This window comes from Rhinolophus ferrumequinum, chromosome 3, assembly GCF_004115265.2.
Source record: "Rhinolophus ferrumequinum isolate MPI-CBG mRhiFer1 chromosome 3, mRhiFer1_v1.p, whole genome shotgun sequence".
Taxonomy (NCBI): domain Eukaryota; kingdom Metazoa; phylum Chordata; class Mammalia; order Chiroptera; family Rhinolophidae; genus Rhinolophus; species Rhinolophus ferrumequinum.
In genome coordinates, this window is record NC_046286.1 from 46,245,628 (window position 1) to 46,267,230 (window position 21,603).

General features: G+C 42.5%; 2 protein-coding genes across 10 annotated transcripts in view; one reads left to right on the plus strand and one right to left on the minus strand.

The window, feature by feature from the left end:
* Positions 1 to 14,969, plus strand: part of ANKRD6 (ankyrin repeat domain 6) — a 168,095-nt gene extending 153,126 nt beyond the window's left edge. For 3 of the 9 annotated variants that reach the window (XM_033102734.1, XM_033102735.1, XM_033102736.1), the window contains exons 10-16: positions 3,144 to 3,248; positions 4,601 to 4,735; positions 5,065 to 5,250; positions 5,728 to 5,880; positions 9,433 to 9,546; positions 10,232 to 10,358; positions 11,497 to 14,913. In XM_033102734.1, the coding sequence (XP_032958625.1) occupies positions 3,144 to 3,248; positions 4,601 to 4,735; positions 5,065 to 5,250; positions 5,728 to 5,880; positions 9,433 to 9,546; positions 10,232 to 10,358; positions 11,497 to 12,068 (1,392 nt within the window). In that variant the 3' untranslated portion in view covers positions 12,069 to 14,913. Of the gene's footprint in view, positions 1 to 3,143; positions 3,249 to 4,600; positions 4,736 to 5,064; positions 5,251 to 5,727; positions 5,881 to 9,432; positions 9,547 to 10,231; positions 10,359 to 11,496 lie in introns of all 9 variants that reach the window. The other 6 variants (XM_033102740.1, XM_033102733.1, XM_033102739.1 and 3 more) reach the window with 6 other exon arrangements.
* Positions 14,970 to 17,714: 2,745 nt separating this feature from the next.
* LYRM2 (LYR motif containing 2) lies at positions 17,715 to 19,604 on the minus strand. Its single transcript, XM_033102742.1, has 3 exons — positions 19,481 to 19,604; positions 18,715 to 18,855; positions 17,715 to 18,253 (listed from the first exon to the last, which is right to left on the minus strand). Exons 1-3 carry the CDS (start codon positions 19,523 to 19,525, stop codon positions 18,173 to 18,175), a joined length of 267 nt encoding a protein of 88 aa, XP_032958633.1. The 5' UTR covers positions 19,526 to 19,604; the 3' UTR covers positions 17,715 to 18,172.
* Between the last annotated feature and the right edge of the window lie 1,999 nt (positions 19,605 to 21,603).

The window sequence follows — 21,603 nt, forward strand, 5'->3', positions numbered from 1 at the left end:
ATCGCAGTTATTCATCGTAATGGAGGCATAGTACTCTTTTTTATTGCTGTCCAATATTTTGTTAAACTATCTCCTTAATGGAGGACATTTAGGTCATTTCCCAATCGGAGCAATTCTGTTACATTACGGCAAACACCGATTGATTTTCCACTTTATTCTGGCTAATGTTGAAAGAAGATAAAGTGTCAGGGAGCCAGAGGAAAATTCTGGACACCAGCCTGCTGTATCATAGCCCAATCCCAGCCAGCCCAGGGTTCTCCATGGTCTTTATTTCATTTAAGTTTTAAAAACATGCCTGATATATAACTAGCAGTTTCTGGAAATAGTTAAGATTTTTGTCGTTTGCAAAATTGGATCCCCCTCTTGCCCGTGGGGTTGGTCCTTCTCTCTGGTCTCTAGAAGTCCATAGAGCCCCTGACAGGTACGAGTCAGCGCTCCTTTGGGAAAAGGCTACTCCTCTCTCCAGTTATTTGCAAAGAAATCATCAGTGGAATCAGTCCATGAGTCCTGATAGAAAATGCTGGTCTCTCCTGGATCAGAAAGTACAAGGTTCTGTGTAAGTGTCAGAATCCACCCTAGTTCTCGGGCATCTCAGCATTTGGCAGCTTGATGGACAGCCAGCCCCGTGCTCGGCCGTGTGAAGATCATCAAGTCTTGCAGGGGTGGAGGTTGCCCCAGGCACGCAAAGACTGATGGGCCTTTGACCCGCTTGTCGTTTGTCTTCCAGAACCCACGGATCTTATTTTGTAGGGAAAAACGCTTTACCGTGGACAATTTTCCTGTGCTATTCTTTGTGTTTCCATTAAAAAAATGACTTAGGCAAGTTTTTCCATGTCCACATTGAATAGCAAATAGGATGATATTTTATGGAACTTTGTTTGATATAATTGTACATGCTAAACCCTATTCTCAGGCTAAGTCCTATTCTCAACACAAAGCAGGAACTTTGGAATATGCATAAAAGTATGTGCCTGCTGTTCTGTTGTTCTGAGGTTACAGAAATAGCCTTACTGTTTGTTTTGTCCAAAATGAGAAATCACCTTGCCTTGGTTGACCTTAGTTGACCACGGATTTCAATGGTTCACAGCCGTTCTAAGGATATTTCTTTCCAATGCTTTAAGATCAATATTCCCTGACTTCTGTGAACTGGAAAAGATTGATGAACTGGAAAAGATTGATGAGGTTTCATCTGGTAGATGTATGGTTTGCTGAAAGGCTGTAAGCCATGCAAAGTTATTTTCATTGGCTAATAAGATGGTCTATGGAGGGAATTTTTCTGATGATTATTTGGGTTTGGGTGACCTATGTACGTCACTTCTCATTTTTGATTGATGTGGTTCGCAAGTGCTTCTGAAAGTGAATTTCAGGCTGATTCTGGTGCTGTCTCCTTTTCTGAGTCCATAAACCAGCTGAGCAGACGAGCACTAGTCACTTCCTTTTAGCAGGCTCGACTTCCTAGTGAGTGTAAATTTAGCTTAGAAATGGCTCTGTACAGTGGTTCTTAGACATTTTTGGTTTAAGGACGCTTTTACATGTTTAAATACTTCGGAGGCCTACAAAGAGCTTTGTTAATGTGAGGTTTGTCCACCAATGGTTACCATATTTAAAATTAAAAGTTATGAAATATTAAAGATATTTATTTATGCATTTAAAAATAAGTCCATTTTGTGTTAATAGAAATGGCATTGTTTTGTGAAAAAAAATGTTTTTTCAAAACAAAAATTGAGAAGAGTAGCATTGTTTTACAGTTTTGCAGATCTCCATACTGTCTTACTTAAAAGAAGATAGCAGACTTCTCATCTATTTCCGCATGCGGTCTATTGCCATGTCATGTGTGCAGCCTCTGCTACATGCCTCTGTACTGTCATGCAAGAACAAGAGTGAGAAAGGCCCACATTGTCTTCATGTTATGAAAATAATTTAATCACATGGACCCAGGGGTCCCTAGACATGTTCAGAACTGCTGACTTAGGGGACGAGAATAGGGTTTAAAAATCAGGTTCGTTCAGACAGATATTGTCAGGGATTTTCCATTTAAGTGATACCCACTGCCCGTAGAGATTCTTTTTGGTGTCACTTAAATATAATGAACATGAGAAGACAGTGTGAAACGAAGAAGAAAAATACTATGTTGAACTTCAGAGAGCCCTTACCTATTTACATAAGAAGACAATAAAATGAAAGATAGTGTGACCTCCAAAAGTGTTTTCACCTTCTGAACCTCCTTGGTGAAAGGGGTGAACCCTGGAAGTGGGGCAGGGGGCTGGGGAAAGCATGTGAAGCTGAGCCAGTGAAGGTTTCCACCAGCTCTGAGATCTGTGGTTAAACATCCTCTGCCAATGAAGCAGCTGTAAGGCACCAGGTGGGCGGGAAGCACCTGCCAGCCATGAGGGTCCAAGGTGCGCCAGCCATCCACTTTGTCTTGTTAATCCCAACAACTCCCTGTGTTTACATTTGAGAAGGTGGAGCACAGAGGTGTCAGGTAACTTGCCCAGAGATCCTACAGCTGGCTGCTGGGCTCCATCCCGGGGCTATAGGGCCCCACACGCACTTGCCTGTACCCATTCCTCCTCTTGGCAGAGACCCGATGCTCCCTTTTGGGGTGAGATTCCTGCCCCACAGTTGGTACCACGGATCATAGATGCACCTCAGTCATTTTAAATCAAATTGAATATGACTTGGGTACGGCTTGGCCAAGAGAAAATCTGATGGGCTAGTTTGGGTCCAGTGCACCAAGATGATGAGACCCTGCCTGGCACAGGACTGCCGCATCGCACAGCTCCAGGGGACACGTTCCTCTGCTAGGCGAGGTGAGGGTGCTCCCTGGAGAGATGCTGAGCCCAGCCGGCACACGCCTGCTGGCAGCCCTGGCCTGGCACTTACATGCCTGTTATTATTCTCATAGAATATAAGTTCCTTGAGGTCAAGGGACCGGGTCCGACCCATGTCCAGGCCCCGGAAGTGCTGAGCATGACGTAGGAGACATCGCAGGTGGTCTGAGGTGCTGTTTGATGCGAATGCTTGGTCTCTCCCACTCGGCTGGACGTTCTCTTAGGTCCGAGGGCACCAGGCCCACGGAGAATTCCCTCACGCGGCTGCTGTACACACCGCCGGTTTGTAACAGTGCCTCTTGCCTCCTCCAGGTCTTGCGCTTCAGTCGTGGGCGGAGCCTGAGGAAAAAGAGAGAGAGGCTCAAGGAAGAGAGGAGAGCTCAGTCTGTGCCAAGAGATGAGGTGGCACAAAGCAAGGTGGGGGGTAGCCCTCCAGCCCCTCCCCAACTCCATCCACTCTCCGAGGCTGGGAAATGATCTCCCTGCTTCCTCGCGTTCATCTGGCGGCTGCCAGGCCCTCCTCTGTCTCTTCTTTTCCACTGGTTTCTTCATGTTGCTGTCAGTGTCTTCCCTTTGGCTTCATGCCCGCCCCTCCTCCGGGATTTCAGACCGTGTGCCTGTGTGTGTGTGTTGCCCATCTTCCCCAGCACCCTCGTGTGGGGATAGTTACTAGGCCCACGTATCTACGGCCTCGTCACTACTGTGCGGACAGCACTGGCTCTCGGATGCTGTGCTCTTTATTGTGTAGAGCAGTGGTTTTCAAAGTGTGGTGTTTGCTGTGTCATCAGGGTCCTTGTTAGAAATGCAGATTTGGGGGCCTCACCTCAGACCCACTGGATCAGAAACTCTGGGATGGGGCCGAGCAATCAGTGTTTGAACAAGCCCTGCAGGTGAGTCTGACGTAGGCTAAAGTTGGAGAACCACTGGCATGGGTTGCTTCCTCTCTTTTCGCTTCGGGAATGGACTGAGGCTGTGCTAGCCCATATGACTCCTTGGTGCAAATTAGAAAAAGATGCCCCCTGGGCAGACCAGCCCAGCACAGGGCACATGGGGTGAATAGAGCCGCAGCTGGATTTCGGTTCCCTCTGTCCCTGCTCACCCCCTTGGCTAGGTGCCCTTGTGCAGTGAGCAGCTTGCACAACCACACCCAATCACCCTGGAATGAACCATGCCTTTTCAGCTCTCCCAGGAGGAAGGAGAGTGGGACATAGAGAGAACTTTGGGCACATAAGCTTTTATACCAAGTACTTATTCTTCTGTCTGTTTCAAAATCCTCTTATCAGTGTCCAGGGCTGAGGCATTGTAACTTGGATTAAGTTCCTGTGTGTGTAAATTGTACATACTAATTTATAAAAGTTCTTACAAGGACCAGAAACATGTATTTTTCATTTCAGAGTGTTCGCTCCATTATAAATTGTGAGGGTCCAAATTCAAAGAATGACTGTGGTGATTTTTTGTTGAAATACAAAAGACCAGAAATCTCTAATGCTAACGTGTTTTGTGTGTGGTAGGTGCCTGAAGTTCACACACAATTAGACCCAAGATTGTGTTTAGTTTGGTACCTAATAAATGCCAAATACTCTACTGACTGGGAAAAGGGTACATGTTAAGACCACCAAGCAGTGCCCCCTGTGTCTGAAATTTGTCATTGGCAGATTCCCATGGGTCCTATAGTGGATGGAGTCTTGCGAACAGAATTTTATGCCATTATTGAAAAAGGCCAAGGGGGCAAGTAGAACAGGTTTCTGGGCTTTTTTCTTTCCCTGTAGGGAAGTGTCTCGGCAGGAGACACCCCTAGCAGTGAACAGGCTGCACCCAGAAAAGAAGAGGCTAGAGAAGATTTCCTGTCAGCCTCCCCAGAGCCCCAAGCAAAGGACAACAGGCGGAGAAAGTCAAGGCCCAAGGTCAGGAGGCACGTGAAAGCAGCCGAGAGAGGGCTGGGAGGCTGGTTGGCAGAGGGCCCTGGATAGCGTCATGCCCAACAGCTAAAAAGCCACGTCCCTTGGCTGGCTGGTTTGGAGCCAGAGCACAGAAATTAAATCTGCCTAACTTCAGACACAAGGTTAGCATGCTGATATATTTCTTTGGACATGTGATGCTTGGAGTAGAACGCCGGGAGACAAAGCAAGGCGGGGTTCTTTGCCCCAGAGCGGGTGAGGTGGGAGCCATCGGCCGGGTGTCAGTCGTGCAGATGTCACAGTGCTCACGGGTGTTGTGTCTTCCTCTCCCACAGGTGTCAGCATTTTCTGACCCCACCCCACCCGCAGACCAGCAGCCTGGACACCAGAAGAACTTGCATGCTCATAATCATCCTAAAAAGAGGCCCAGGCATCGATGTTCGTCCCCTCCGCCTCCCCACGAATTCAGAGCATACCAGCTCTACACGCTGTACCGGGGCAAGGATGGGAAAGTGATGCAGGTACCTGTCCGAGCCCTGTCAGGACACAGGACTGTAGGCCTCAGCAAGGCTGTCTGTTTAACACTGTTTCCGGGGGCTATTCTCCGCTTCAGGGACTGGCTTAGGGAAGCAGGAGCTTTGAAGAGAAGCCATATGGCCCAGCCCACCTAAACAGTGCATTTATGCTCCTGGCACTTAGGCCCGGGCAAACGGGGCGGGGACGGCGGCACCATCCTTAGGTAACTAGACAATCTGGAGGCCCCAGGGTGGGTGGATAACAGCAGCCAGAGGATTGAGACCATGTCTTACCCTCTGAATGTTTCCAGGGCCGACGGGGCCCGACGTCTGGCCCATGGGACGTGACACAGTGATGACCACACTGAGACTGTCCCCATGGTCTCTACCCCTGTGGTGCTGACTGGCACGTGATGGCTACTCAGAACCGATCTGTCGAAGGCAGAAATAGTTGGGTTGATTCCTGTTTTGTTTCCCTCTCAGGCACCAATAAATGGTTGTCGATGTGAACCCCTGATCAACAAGCTGGAGAATCAGTTGGAGGCGACCGTGGAGGAGATCAAAGCGGAGCTGGGATCGGTTCAGGATAAAGTGAATGCCAAGCTGGGGCATATGGAGAATAAGACCCAGCACCAAGTGAGTGAGGCACCCACCCTCCTCGGGTCAAGGTTCGAGGTGTTCTGACAGACAGTGTAATCGGAAGGACAGCTCGGTATGCCTTTCTGCTCTGCAAACGGCCCTGAGCACGTCTGTGGGCCGACAGGGAACAGGCCTGCTTATGAGATTTCTTTGAAGCCCATTTATTTAAATTTTTAAAGAACGTGTTTCCATTGCTTCTGATTATAAAAGTAATACATGCCCATTACAGATCATTTTTTAAAACATGAAAATTAGAAATCACCTGTTAGCCCACCATGATGGAAAAAAGCATTATTAATATTGGGGTTTATTTTCTTCCAGTCTTTGTATATGTCTATGTGCTCTATACCACTTTCCCATTGCACACAAAATTAGAATGAGCATGTCTATAGCTTTCTTCCTCTTTCCAACTTTTTATTTTGAATATTGTCAAGTATACAGCAAAGTGTACAGGCTAACAGTATGATGAATGCTTGCACACCCTTCACCTAGATTTAACCAGCTGTCAGTGTGTTACCACATTTGCCTTGTGTCTCTCACATACACACTTTTCTCGCTCGCAAACTGCGATGTAGTTGCTCTGTCCCGACACCTCACTGAACACTCCCGACTGCACTAGGAATGAGGGCTTCCCCCTTCATAACACCTGAGAAAACCAACAGGAATGGCACAGTATCCCGTTCACATTCAGATTTTCTCCACTCTCCCAAAATATTTTTTTATGACTGGTTTTTGTTTTTAATCCCGACCCAGGATCCAGTGACTCTTTTGTGTATTTGTGTTACGTCTCTGTGGTCTCTTTCAATCTAGAACAGTCCCCAGTTCCTTTACTTTTTTTTTTCTTTCCTCCCTGAATATTTTTAAAGAGTCCTGGCCAAGTGTTTTATAGGATGTTGTATGTCCTGGATTTCTCTGATAGTTTCTTTGGGCTATTATTTAACTTGTTCCTCTATCCCTGTGTTTCTGTAACCTGAAAGTTAGGTGTAGAGGAGTGGTTCTCAGCGTCATTTCCAGACCAGCAGCGTCAGCCTCATCTGCGCACTTGTGGGGTAAAAATGCAAATTCTTGGGACTCATTCCAGATCGGCTGAATTTAATTGTGAATAAAACTGGGGGTGGGGTGTAGCCACCTGTTTTAACAGGACCTTTAGGGAATGCTAAAGTTGGAGAACCATTGGTCTAGATGCTTATGTAGGTCCAGGTTAAATATTTTTAGCAAGAATACTTCATAGTTAATGGTGTGAACTTCACATTACATCACATCAACGGGTTAGAAATCCCATCATTAATGGTGCTCAGTTTGATCACTTGGCTAAGCTGGTAACCACTCTCTCTCCATTGTCAAGGTACTTATTCCCTTTGTAAATTAGAAAGCTATGACGGATTTCATATTTAAGTACAAAAAAATACTTTAAAAAAACTTAGAAAATAACACGTTTATTGGGGGAAACATTCCATGTTCCAAAAGTATGTATCATAGTGACGCTGCTCAGAGATCCCTTCCATTCCTGGTTTGTTGTATTTTCCTCATAGATTTTCTCTTCTCTTTTATAGATAGTAACCTGTGTATCACCACTTTTTAACAAAATGGGACCATGCTGTGCTTTTTTTTGTTTTGTTTTGTTTGCAGCTTACTTTTAAATTTAGTGATATGTCTTAGACATGTTGAGCTAAGGTGTGCTTTTTATAGTGATGTGTGGTGGACATATGCATACCGTTATGCTTCCTGCTTTCTGTACTTTATATCATGAACATTTTCCCATGTCCTTGGCTTCATATTCCAGCATATTACCATGTTTTCCCGAAAATAAGACCTAGCTGGACAAGCAGCTCTAATGCATCTTTTGGAGCAAAAATTAATATAAGACCTGATATTATATTATACTGGGTCTTATATTATACAAGACTGGGTTTTATATAATATTATATAAGACCGGGTCTTATGTTATAGTAAAATAAGACCAGGTCTTATACTAATTTTTTCTTCAAAAGATGCATTAGAGCTGATTGTCTGGCTAGGTCTTATTTTCGAAGAAACACAGTAATACAACATAGTTTCCTTAGCCATTCCTTCTTGTTAGACTTTAAAGTTGCTTATAATTTCTCACTCACATAATGCTATGAGGAGCACTTATGTGCAGATTTCAGATTGCTTCTCAGGTTATTTGCTCAGAATTAGGATAATTGGGTCCAAAGTTAAGAATATGTTTAAGGCCCTTGACAATTATTGACAAACTACTAAATAGAAAGGTTGTCCCAATTTCTATCCTACCAGCAGTGTCCGTGTTTCTGTTCCAAACTTTGCCATCACTTCATATTATCATTTCTTAAAAGTTTTTACCAGATTGATTAAGGACACTTAATTATTATCTTGTTCATTGGTGAGGTTGGACATTTATTAAGGTTTATTTGCTCTTTGCATCTAGTGGAAAGCCCATTTAAGAAATCTTTTCTTAGAGCCATAATATTTTGGTTAAGACTGCTTTGGGAATAAAAACCTACTTCAGATAGCTTAAGCTCAAAGAGGAGTGTATTCCATGAATGCTGAGATGTCTCAAAGGCCTCTCTTTGGTGCAGGCGGGGTGTAGAGTCGTAGTCCTAATTCCAAGTCACAGAGGAAAGACTCTGGCCCAGTGTGAGTCAGGCATGCCTGCCTGACCCGATGCACCATATCCCAGGAACAAAGCTGTGTATCAACACGGCTGTTCTTGGCAGGGCCCTCTGTACAGGGGGTAATGAGCTGGAGAGCAGGCCCGTCCTAGAAAACAGGAGGAGAGCGGCTCACAGGAAAACAGGGCTGAAGAGAGAGAACAGAAGGTGCTCACCACATCTCCAGAACTGATGGTTTTTTATTTCCCAAAATCTTGAGTGTGGAACGTCTTGTATGTTGCCGAGAGGAGAGGAACTCACCAGTGAGCCCTCGTGGGCTGGCTCCCACTGACGGCAGTTCCTTTCTCTTCTTCGGACCTTGTCAAAACAGTGCAAGTTCAGCCCTACAGGAAGTGTCACGATGAAGGGGGGACCCAGGAGGGCATGAGGTTGAAAGGTGACAATCACTTGTTCTCTGAAGCAGTCCCTTTGAACTCCTTCCTCAGCCTTCTCCATAGTTGCTTCAGCTACTTTCAGTGAAGCCCAAGAAGATTTGTTCACTGGGAAACCTGGGAATAGCTCCATATTTCTAGAAATAGTTTTTCCTTTCAATCGTAGTCTTGGGAGTACTGTTCTGAAACCTACAACACTTCTCTTTTACCTACAAGATCTGCATTGGCTCAAGTTTTATATTTACTGTATATTCATAGTCTCTGAAATCCCTTGGGACTATAAACTATGAGAAAAAGAAACATTGGCCTACACAGAAACCTGCTCAGGAATTCTGAAAACAAGAGTGCCGTGAATACTACATGAAAATGGGTTAAAAGGAGGAGTGGAGGTTTGCTTGAATTCTCTCTGGTCCCTGTCTGCTACCCCAGGTTCCTTTTTCAGGAGTTGAGAGACCAGGGCCCCTCCTTAGAACATCTCAGTCACGTGCTCTTTGCCCACTGAATCCTAGATGCGTGTTCTGGACAAGCTGATGGTTGAGCGACTCTCAGCAGAGAGAACGGAGTGCCTGAACCGCCTGCAGCAGCACTCAGACGCAGAGAAGCACGAGGGAGAGAAACGACAGGTGAGAACCAGCGTCTGTCCATCCTTAACTGGTGGTTTACCAACACCTCTCCAGGCAGCTAAGACTCGTACACAGCCTTGGAAACTCAGAGCCTGTGGTCCCCTACCTGTTTGTATTGCACAGCGTGTCGTTTGTATAACTCGGAGATGAGGTTACGAGGAAAGAACCTGTAGTTCAGTTCATGTTTGTTGCTGAATATGTCGGCCATAGGTGGAGACTGGACAGCTCACAGAACGTGCTGGGGAAATGTGATGTCTGCCCTGAAGCAATTCTGTGTATTGTGCATTTTGCACAAGATTTGCTTCCTGCCCTCAGGGAGCATATGGTCTACCCAAGACAACAGAGATAAAATGAGCACTTGTGAGTGTGTGAGTTCTTGCTCTAAACAGCCAGAAATGCCTGGTTGGGAAGACTTGGGAAGCTTTGGGTGTTGGAGTGGCAGGTGGCTCTTAGTCACTTAATGAAGATTATAGATAGTATCAGCCTGGGTGTTAGGTGAATCCTGGTCTATAAGGGCAAGCAGAGAAGGGCATGTGTCCTGTCGGGGGTGGGGGTCAGGGGGTTAGCCACAACTTTTGGGCTTGCCAAGGTGGTATCCCCAGCTATCATAATTAAAAAGGCCATTCTTGATGCTTTAATTCCTAAACCATGTGTCAGATTCATGTGATTATTTTGTGTTTCATAGATGTCCTTGGTGGATGAATTAAAAACCTGGTGCATGTTAAAGATTCAGAATCTGGAACTGAAGCTTTCTGGAGAGTCTAGGGCCTCGCGGGTGAAATCCACCCCATCCACTTGCGAGTCCTCTACAGGTAACCCCCACACACACAGAGCCGGTCCATCCAAAGGTGATGAAATGCTCCCGTCTTGTTCTCTCCTGTATCTAAAAGCGGCACATAGGACAGGGTGTGGAAAACACTGGATTACAGAGTCAACTATAGGGGCAAGGGCCAGGTTTTGCTTTCTACTGTATACTCAGTTCCTGCACAGCAACAAAGCACTCCTATTTCAGTGTTCAAAAATATCTGAATGTAGAAGTAAAAGAATTGTCGATCGGTGATAGCAGTGCTACAGGTACAGTGTTCATGGTGCCAAGTGGACCCCAAAGATGAAGTGATGAATGAATATTGTCTCCTCAGCAGGGGCTTGCGCTGGTACTTCTTTCCTTTCTCTGTGACTGGCCTTTACCTTTGTCCAACTCTGTAAAACCTCATTAAGCGGCAGTTCATATACTGAAGCTGCCTCGGGTGCTAGATGAGAGATGCATTAGCCACAGTGATGACCCTCGATGATGATAATTTGGGGGACGCTCGAAGCTTCAGTACTTAGGCCTCCACGGGGGGCGGGTTTGCTATATCAAGTGTTTTATGTGTAACACCACAGACCGTCTCTGGAACTGGGGTTTTACCTTTTTTATGCCCATAACAATGGGGAAAATCCTGGGCAAATTTTCCATGCTAGGACTAGTTACAGAGCTTGGCCTGGAGCCCTTGCTATGGGGAATAGGACCACCTTTCCAAACTGGAGCTTGGGTCAGGGACGAGCAATAGGGGTTATGGTGTGGAAGGGGCCCAGAAGTCAGAGAATGGGGACATTCATTCTCATCGATAAATGTCCAGTTCTGTTTTGAGACAGTTGGTGAGCTGTGTCATCCTCAACAATCAGGAAATGGTACCCAGAGCCCTCTAGGGTCGTCTGAGACAGGCTAAAGGAAAGGCCAGCAACTTTTTTGGCTTAGATGCCAGCAGCATGACTGACACAGTATCCACGATAGCCCTGATAAGCCAAGATGATAATCGGGAGAAGTAGGAGGAAGGGCAGAGGACTTACTGTGCTGGGTGACCGGAAGGCTGCTGGTTTAGATTCTCAGGACTCTCAAATCCCACCCCACAGCCACGTGACTGTGTGAATGTGGATTTGCTCTGACTTATGTTTTCCTTCCAAACCCAGGTGTGGATCCATCAGTGGTGACTGCAGGTCCAGTAGCAGCTTCTGACAGTTCCCCTCAGGTGGTTAGGCCCAAGGAAAAGGCCCTCAACTCCACTGCTACCCACAGACTCCAGCAGGAGCTGTCTTCCTCAGACTGTACAGGCTCCCGCCAGAGGAATGTCAAGGTGCAGACAGCCCTGCTACCCTTGAGAGAGGCAGCCAGATGTGATCAGCAGGCTGGGCCCTGTGTAGACAGAAGCACCCAAACTAAGAAGTCTGGGAAAAGTGGGCAGACGAGGCACCGAGCCCAGCACCCAGCACCCAGCACCACCTGTGGGCAGCCGCCACCAGCAGCAGGCAGTGAGCAGACTGCCTCTCACGTTCGAGACACCTCCCAAGCTCTGGAGATTACCCAGTATTTTTTTGAGGCTGTTGCTACCCAGATGGAAAAGTGGTATGAAAGGAAGATTGAAGAAGCACGAAGCCAAGCCAGTCAGAAAGCCCAGCAAGACAAGGCCACTCTGAAGGAACATATTAAAAGTCTAGAAGAGGAGCTTGCTAAGCTAAGGACTAAGGTGCAGAAGGAAAATTAGGACCTGGGAAGTGGCACAGAAAGGATTCTTGAGGATTCTAGTTTTGCACCTGCAGGATAGCGGTACCCAAGGAGTCAATACTGTGCACACAGCAGACTTGCCTTTAAAAAACAAAAAAATCACTAATTTCTTAAATGTGCCAGACCCGTGTTTCCTATGCCCTGAACTTACGAAGACTTTAACAATTAAACTGAAACCAGGGGAAGCTTGCTTAGTTTCAGGTTTCATTACAAACTCAAAACCTCAGTCCAGGTTCATCTGAAGTTCAAAAGCTCAGATTAAGTGAGCCACTAAGAAACTGAATGATGTGTAAGCCTAAACCCTAAAATGCAGGATGTACAAAATAATATAAATCAAAAGCAAGAAAATAAGTTAATCCCTTGTGAACTCAAATCAAGTAGTCATTCATATAAACACCTGCTGTGCCTAGACAAGAGTATCTTTCTGTAAACTGTAACCGAGACACGCTAAACCCTCTCAAATGCGTAATTCTTAAAATGCTGACATTCTAAACAGGTGAAAACTTATCAGATTTTGAGGAGAAAGATTTCCATGATGTCACAAGATCCAGTATATCCTAAAAACTGTTTTGAAAAGTTAGAGTGTATTTAAATAATGAGTAATTGGCTAATAGCACTGGGAATGTTGGTTAATAATGAACTCAAATGAGAAAGTTTCAAACCATTTGATCAGTTTCTGTATTTTCAGCCAAAATATAATAGAAATACTACAATAGATCAATCCTAGTGATTTTAAAGATTAATGGGGGACAAAAGATTAACGCAACAATTATTTGAAACTTCTATAACCTATTCATAATCAAACCCAACTATCTTAGAGTACCTTTCTTAATTTGAGCATATTGATCTGCATTTTATAAAGAATTGAGGCTATTTCTTAAAAGTATTTCACTTTTAATTCAGTTCTATCATTGAAGAACTTCAAAAGCTTTCCATTGCTTTGCAGTGACTACATCAAGGTGAATAATTCAGTAACTCGATTTAGACCCCACCATTCTCCAGCTTCATGGAGCCCAAAGGATTTTACTCTGTTCTATGGAATATACAAAATTGTAAAAGTAGCTTGGGTGTGTTGAAATTTTGAATTTAATTATCTTTCAAACTTCCTTTCCCTTGGAATGTGGGATTATATCCATCTTCTCAAAATTTCATGTATGCATAGAAACCTCAGTTCTATTTCTATAAAATAGGAGCTGAGGAGCTGTTGTCTGTAATTTTGATTAAAATGTTGCTCAATGAGCTAAAGAGAAAAGCGTGACTTGATACGGAAACACCCAGAAAAACAAATTGTGCTTTTTAGTGCCTTTGTGTTTTGCCTACCAAGCCCACAGTTGGTTTCATTTTTCTTAATAGTGACAATCTATGGATATTAGACATTCCTAATAAACATTGATGTATGTCAGCATTATAACAGAACGCGGATAGGGAATTAATTTGTTCTCTCAAGCTTGTTTTCATGTTTGGAAGCTTGCCTGTTCCTCACCTCCTACATAGGTAGACGGTTCTTCCCCAGACACTCTTTGGGTTGCTAAGTGTAGAGGCACTTTCTTGTTTTCATTTCCCTATGTGTTCCTAATGCAGAATCACAGAATTGTAGAGCTAGGTGGTACCTTCAGTGCAGAGCACTTTGGTAGGAAGTATTTTGATTATGTGATTCCTACCCACCAGAAACAGGCAGCTTATTATTGTGAACTGGATATTTTTGTCAAAGTCACAGGGAAGAGACCAGTGAGGAATGAGAAAGGTCAAATAAATGTGTCTGGTCTGCAGATTGCATGAATCTTGCCTCACTCTCATTGACGGGAAAACCTATAATAGAGGCAAGATAATAGAACAGAATCAGTCAGCCTCTGAATTCAAAGAGATGGCAGCCTCTCAAGGCCAATGCAATAGCTTTTTTAAGACTGTGTTTGGTCTGTTTTTGTTCGTTGTCAAAAACTCAACTATGGGTCTGATGTGTATTTTTCCTTATTTTTCCCTTGTGCTATCTGCTAAAATGAGCAAATGCCACAATAGTATTTTTCCAAAGCAGAACTATTAACAATTTATAGCCTGTCGTGTAGGTTGTGTTTCAAACTTGGGCTGGAACGTTCAATAGCATTGGGGAAAAGGATGTAAAATACATAAAAGTTGTACAATATTGCAATGTTTTTTTTAAATTGTTATTGCATTATTGCATTGGGTATAGTAAATATCTGTGATAGATTGAATATTAGTTCTAACTTACTTTTGACTTTGGGAGCCCAAAATAAAGGAAGTGATGTTTTCATGTTTATACCTTCTTTTTTTCAGTCAAGTATTGATACTTGAGAGGTATGTTGTCTTCTATTGAGTATTTTTATCACCTTGATTTGTACCTGCTCCAAGCATTAGACATGGTTCTCAACACTATGGATATGAAATTCCTCATTTAAAACATGAAAATGTGAATACTTTGTTTAGCCTACATTTTCATTTGTGTGACTGACCCAAATTTTATGGTTCCTGAGAGTGCCTTCATCTGCCACACTTTACCATGTTTCCATAAAAGTGTAATTTAAATACATCTGTTTTAAAGTAGAGATCAGGTGAACTGCATGAAAAAATTGGGGGGGAAAAAGCCTATCACATGGAAAGATTTCTCAGTACAAACTTAAACAAATGTTTTGTTTAAATTCTTGACCTTTTGGAAAATACTGAAAAAAGGAGAAGGATCAAACATTACTTGTAAGTGTATGCAGGCAAAGATAAAATTTTTTGACTAATTGTTCCTAAAAGCTAAATAGATTCCTTCTTGCCATATAAAAGCCAATCAATTAAGACTTATAAGACAAACCAGTTTAAAAAAACTAATGACCTTTTACATTTTATGAATAAGAAAAATAATTAAAATTTTTTTTTGTAATTTTATTTAAGGGGAAATATTCTTTTCCTGTAATAAGTCAAATATTGTGACTATAAATGTGGATATATTAATTTAAATCCATGAGACACAAAAGCAAGACACAGTATATATAGCAAAGCACTTTTTAAAATACAGAACAGAGCGGGTAAAAAGTGATTTACTCTTCTTAGTAAAATAATTTAATCCTAATATAATTTTTCAAATGCCTGACTCAAGGAAGGGAATAGCTTATGGTGATTTCTAGTTTGGCTGAGAGTGACAATTTGCTTTTGATCCTGTTTGGGCCTTATTCTACATAATCCCAATTTTTTTTCAAGGTAGATAGATGTGAGCTGCTGCTTTTTTTTCCTGTAGCATTTTCCTTACTCCATAACAGAGCTAATTTAGATAAGTATGGGTCTCTGCCTCTCAGACTGTCTTGTCTGCTGGTATGACTGCATGTACCAGGAAATTTGTTGTTTTTCTCATATTAGAAAGTCATCTGTCTCTGCAGGCACATTTACAGCAGTGCCTGTGCCATGAATTTAAAATTTCCAACACGATGACACACTTTTAAAAGGGGGGAATGACACGGGCAGTCATATGTTAAATAACAAATAGCCTTAGCTACTTCTCATGCTGGAAAGCTTTTGTATTCAAAAAAAAAAAAAAGAGTTTAGTATAAAAAGACTGATTTGTTGTTAGTTCAAATATATAAACTTAACATCGAAACATCTTAAACTTTAGGAACAAAACTTACACATTCAAACAAAAGTATAGTTTACAGGGAACACTCAGGAAAGTAATTTGTTGTCTAATCCAGAATATTGATAGAGATGATGAATAAAATGTTTCACCAGCAGTTCTATTATGGCAAGCATCTTAGTTAATGACCATGGTTCCTCATGTGAGAACAAATTGCTAAATAAATCTTCTTGGGCTAAACAACAGATTTGGCCTATAATTCAGAGGGGATAAACGGAGCATATAAGTGAACAAACTAAAATTAAACTGTTCTTTAGAGATGAAGGTAAAAGCTTGTCTGTTATAATCATCTTAATTTCTGGAATATAAGAATTAAATTTTCAGTGTTTTTCCCACTTTAAAAAAACTAATCAAAGCAAAACAAACTCCGAGTTAGGTTTTCTTGAATTCTTTGATATTTGCATCTTGCAAATTCAAACCACAAATGCTCTCACATCTCCCACTGCTCGGAAGAACATCACCAAGTCACTGACTTCCACACCTCATAAAAGAATGATTTCTAGCTTCAAGAGTTTAGATTTACTAGAGACGGACTATGCTTGCGTATGTATGTCAATAGAATCAATATTTCTAAAGGGTTCTCTGTTCAGAAACTGTTCATGAATACCTTTTTTAATCAGATGACTTTGCAGTTGACTAATGTACATTTTTATAAAAATCTGAAAATTGTCTCATGCAAGCATTTTGAATTAGTAGATTACCCTGTGGAAGAGTGTTCAGAATTTTGTCTTGTCCTGTGGGCTCTTGAAGCTGTGGGACAGGGAGGTGGACCACGGCAATGTAAGTCATTGACACATGTCACCGTCAGCTTACGCCTCTCCTCTGGCACATAGTCCAATACTGGATCCATTTTTCATTCTGCAAAATTTCAGCTACATCTTTCAGGTCAGATTCTTGGATTAGCTTTAGATCTGTTCTGTAAATGAGCAGAGGACGTAAGTCTGCAGGGCTACCAATCCCAGCCACTTACCACAAGCTTTCACTTAAACTGTGTTATACATTTGGTCTCTTTCACGTGTCTTGAAGTCAACTTCTGTCTCTAATATATTCTTCAAAGTCTGTTTTCTCCTGTCACGGGAGAAGGACCTACTGCACTGAGGATCTTCCCTGATGATTTATTTTACTTCTACATGGATGTTAAGGTGATCGCATTAGTTTCATCCAGAAGTTGCCTAAAAAGAAGTTGCCTCTTCTTTTGGTAAATGTTTCCAGATGTTCACTAAGCTTCTCTTCTCTTTCCAACAAAGATCTAGAATCCCAGTGGTGATCTTTCTGGAGAGTCCTCTGAGTATCAGATCATGACACATCTGAAGAACACACCTCAATGACCCTGAGTGGTAATGCAGAAGGATTTTTCAAGAAAGTTCCAGGGAATCTCCTGAGGTCAGTACACCTCCAATCCTACATCACATACTGTTTTTCAAAACAGCTTTATTGACTTATACAATGTTACATGTCAATTATATCTCAATTTAAAAAAATCCGAAAACTCCAGCTTTACTGAGGTATAATTCACAGGATACATGTAAAGAGTACATTTAAATGGATTTTAGTATATCCAAAATCTAACTTCAGAATATTTTCAGCACCCCAAAAAGAAACCCTGTATCTATTAAGTTTCCCTGCATTCTCTTCACAGCCCTAGGCAACCACTAATCTTTCTGCTTATTCTGTACATTCCCTATAAATGGAAGCATACAATACGTGATCTTCTGTGATTGGCATCTTTCACTTAATGTTTTCCATGTGCAGCATGTATCAGTACTTCACTCCTTTTTATTGCTGAATAATGTTTTATTGTATGGATATACCACATTATTTATCCGTTTATCAGCTGGTGGACATTTGGATTGTTTCTACTTTTTGTCTATTATGAAATAATGCTATGAACATTTGTGTACTAGTTTTTGTAGATGTATGTTTTCAGTTCTCTTGGTTATAAAACATCAGGTAACTTATGTTTAACCTTTTGAGCAACTGACAGTCTTGTTTTCCAAAGTGGCTGGACTATTTTATATTCCCACCAGCAAGGTATGAGGGTTCCAATTTCTCTACATCTTCACTAATATTTGTTATCTCCCTTTTTAATTATAGACATTCTAGTGGATTTGTAGTATCTTATTGTGGTTTTGCTTTGCACTTCCCTGATGGATAATGGTGTTGAATATCTTTTTCTGTGCTAACTGACCATTTGTTATACTGATGTTTGCTTCTCACAAAAACTGCTGACAAATCGAGAAACATTTTCAAAACACAGGGTGTGTTTTTTCAGTGCTAAGGCAATAGTTCTGATGTGCTTCTCTTTTGCTCTCTGTGACATGCCATGCTCCATGTTCTGATATTATGCCTGAGAACTGTACATGCAAACAGTTTGACTTGGCTTTGGGCTGCTCATCATTGGGCCTAAGCTGAACAAAACACACGGAGACTGAAAATCTTTCAGAATAATGCTATAGTTACGATTTCGCTAAAGCAAGTGTTTTTTCTAACTCCTTGAGCTGTATATTGCCTTGTGTGATCATCATCCGTATTGTATCCTGTAGAAGAAAGTGAAATCTGGTCACTGGTTTTACCTGGTTAAACAAGGTACAGTCCTACCATTTAATTTGTTAAAGTCAAGAACCAATACTGAGAATTGGAATCACTGCATCTTAGGAAAGCCAAAAGTTAGCAAGGGGTGCACAATATCTGGCATGCTTTCATATACCCCAGTTATACTCAAACCATCATGCTGTAATATTTATAATCTTTTCGTGTGTGTGTGTGTGTGTGGTGTGACAGAAAAATCAGATGATGCGAGTATAGTGTCACTAGAGCATAGATTGTAAAATTTAAAATATTATTTAAAAAAGTGAAAAATCAGTAACATTAAGAGCAATGATCAAGATATATCCATCTTAGTGAAATTTATATTCCAAGATGTCTACTGAACATTTAAAAAATTTCACTAATCACTACAAAAAGGCCAGGGCCTGTCTTCACCATAATCTGTTCTCACCTCCTCTGTGGCACTTTTGTTTCTTTTGAATTCTTCCCTTGCCCAGTCCTTCAGGTATTTGCGATCAGAATCATTTGGAACTTGCCGAATCGCTTGTAAAATCCTTCTGTAGAGAAGGAGGACTTGTTGCCTTCTCAAGAACTGTACAGGGGAGGAGAAATGGCATTTACAACTGTTCAGTCCCTGGAGGATTCTACTTTAGCAAACTAAACCTCAATTTGAAAAGGGCAAAGAAAAGCTTTTTTTCTTTTAAGAAAACGACATTTATTTGGGTTGTTTGCGTACTACTCTGTCAAACAAGAGCTTACTGGGCAGAAAAAGGACTACCAGACTCCTAGAAACTGTAACCACAGTAACAGCACTTGTTCTAAATTAACGCAGTGGTTAAAAATCCCTTGGTGACCTCATGTGCTCTTCGCCATAGCTCAGTACAGCAGGCAGAGCAGTTTTTACCGTGGCCATTGGACAGCTGAGGCATTTAGGGCTCCAAGAGCTTAGGAGCGTGGCGTGCCTCCTGCGTCCGCGACTGGAAGACGGGTTTCTGCCTGCGCCCGCCCTTGCACTACCCTTCCCCGTGAGCTTCCAGTGACCCCACGGCAGGAAGCAAGCCCCACCCCCTTCCGCCCAGGCCAATCACAGCGGGAGTGCGCGCAGGGTCACCCGGCCCGGACGCACTGCACTCCGTAGACAGGGTGTGGGGAGAGATGGAGAATTGAGTTCAGACCCGGGAAAGCTGGCCTAGAAGGCCCGCAAGAAAAGCTGGTACCTGCTTTAGCGTTAGCGTCGCTGGGGGTAAGCGGGAAGTAGCCATGTCCTGCAGACAGCACGGTTCACTAAAGCCACAGCGCGCAGGAGCGGAAGTGAGGAGTGACGGGGGCGGGGCGAACTCGGTTTCCTGGGAGATAGTAGGTGGGTGGTGCGTCGGCCTGGAGAGCCAGGCGGTGGGAATTGAAGCCTGAGGGTTTGGAACCACTTACAAGCTGTGTCGCCTTGGGCAGTTTCGCTTGTCTTAGCCTAAGTGTTCCCTTCTGTAAACCGGGATAAGGGTTCCTGTGTCATAGATTGTGATAAGGTAGAAGTGGTAAGGCATTTAACAGTTCCTGGCACGTGGTTATGAGTTTCATTAAATTGAAGTTGTTTTTTGGAGGTGAGGGGGGATTATTTTAGTGTGTTCCTTTTGAGCTTTTTAAGTGTGTGTAAAGGTAAATACTAGATGTTTAAAACTCTCGTATTTAAAACTTGCGTCCAGCTCCCTGGCCTCTTTCTCATTTTCACCCAGCTCTTTTCTGTTGCAGTCATTTTCCCAGCGGCGGTAGTCTTCGTGATCCTCATTAGTGATGAGGCTTTAAATGGCTGCCCCACTGCGGCTTTAAGAATTTTGTATCACTGATAACAAGGACGTGAATGCACAGCTGTACGCCTTAAGATTTTATTCTCGTAATCATTTTGTCCTGCCCACAACACACAGCACAAGCCCTTAGGTTATATTACTGTAAGTGGGGTTAGTGAATCTTGGCTGTATTACTTTTCCAAATGGGATTGTTCCAAATTAGAATACAGCCAGAAATATTCCCTCAATTACCCGTTTACTTGATGAACACTTACAAAATGTGCATTCAGGTACTGGTTGCCTTGTGTTTTGGAATGTTTCGGGCTCCCCTTTCCCAGTTGTTGTTCTGGCTACTTAACCTTTCCTGGCCTCTTTCCTCATCTGGATGACAGCATCTACCTCAGGTTGCTGTGGGATATGTAATGCAGAGAACAGGACCTGGCGCATACAAGCACTCGAATGACGAGCTTTTTGGAATATTACCAGGCTTAACCCCATGACCACTTTTTAAAATTTGTCTAATTAGCAATAGCAATTCGTTGCTGATTTTTTTTTTCTTTTAAATATTAGTGAAGTAAACATCCCTTGCCACTTTCTGTTACACTTATTTTGTGAATTGTCATGACTTTGGTCCATTAATGCTGATCAAGACTTTCATCCTAATTTTATATGGCCTGTTTATTAATTTTTTATTTTGGCCCTTTATATAGCTTAAAGTCTCCCTCTACACAATAACATGTATCTTTAATAGGTTTTTCAATTTCAATTTCATTTTTTCTTCAGAGCTTTGTAATTTTTTCATTAATGTTTAAAATATTTACTCCATCTAGAAGTTGATTTATGGTATGATGTGGTTGTAAGTTTTCCAGCTGCTAAACTATAACTTCAATAATTTATTCCTCTTTCCCGGCTTTGTGATGCCTATATGGCAAATTATTTTAGGGTTTGAATAATCTGTTCAGGGTTGTTATCTGGGACTAGTATTTTATTTTTAAATTTTGTTTTTATAATTTATTATCTGGCAGGAATACTCCCCTGTAGATTCTTGTAAGAATTTTCTATTATTAATGTATGATCTTTAGAAATGTTTTGTATCATTTCCCTCTAAATCATCTTACAGTCTTTATTAAAATTATGATAGTGTTGAATCTAAATTAGTATGTGAGAAGACATTTTAAAACTATTCTTCCCATCCGGAAACATTCACTTATGCTAGATAGTGGCAATACTGTCATGAGTCACAAGTGCTCCATCCTCAGCAGGAAGACAGGTAAGTCCAATGTAGTGTATTATAGGTTCGACCATGGGAGTGCATTCTTCCTGGGGGCTTGTCTGAGCTAGGTGTTTGTCAGGAAGGCAAAGTAGATAAGAGAACTCCAGACAAACACCTGGAACATGGGGAGGTTCTAGGAGCTCTGTGGTTTGCTGTGACCAGATCACATAGTGCGGTGGGGATGCAGGGAAAGGAGGGAGGGAGAGCAGAGTCAGCTCACACTACGTAAGAAGCACTGAACAGTACTGACTTCACCAGAGGGACTTTCTTCTGAAGGACCTTCTGA

Excerpts from the sequence above, each read along its gene's own strand:
- LYRM2 (XM_033102742.1), bottom strand. The coding sequence starts at position 19,525 with ATGGCTACTTCCCGCTTACCCCCAGCGACGCTAACGCTAAAGCAG. Across the intron at positions 18,856-19,480 it reads CGACGCTAACGCTAAAGCAG|TTCTTGAGAAGGCAACAAGT; the intron begins GTACCAGCTTTT and ends TCCCCTGTACAG. Across the intron at positions 18,254-18,714 it reads ACAAAAGTGCCACAGAGGAG|GATACAATACGGATGATGAT; the intron begins GTGAGAACAGAT and ends TTTCTTCTACAG.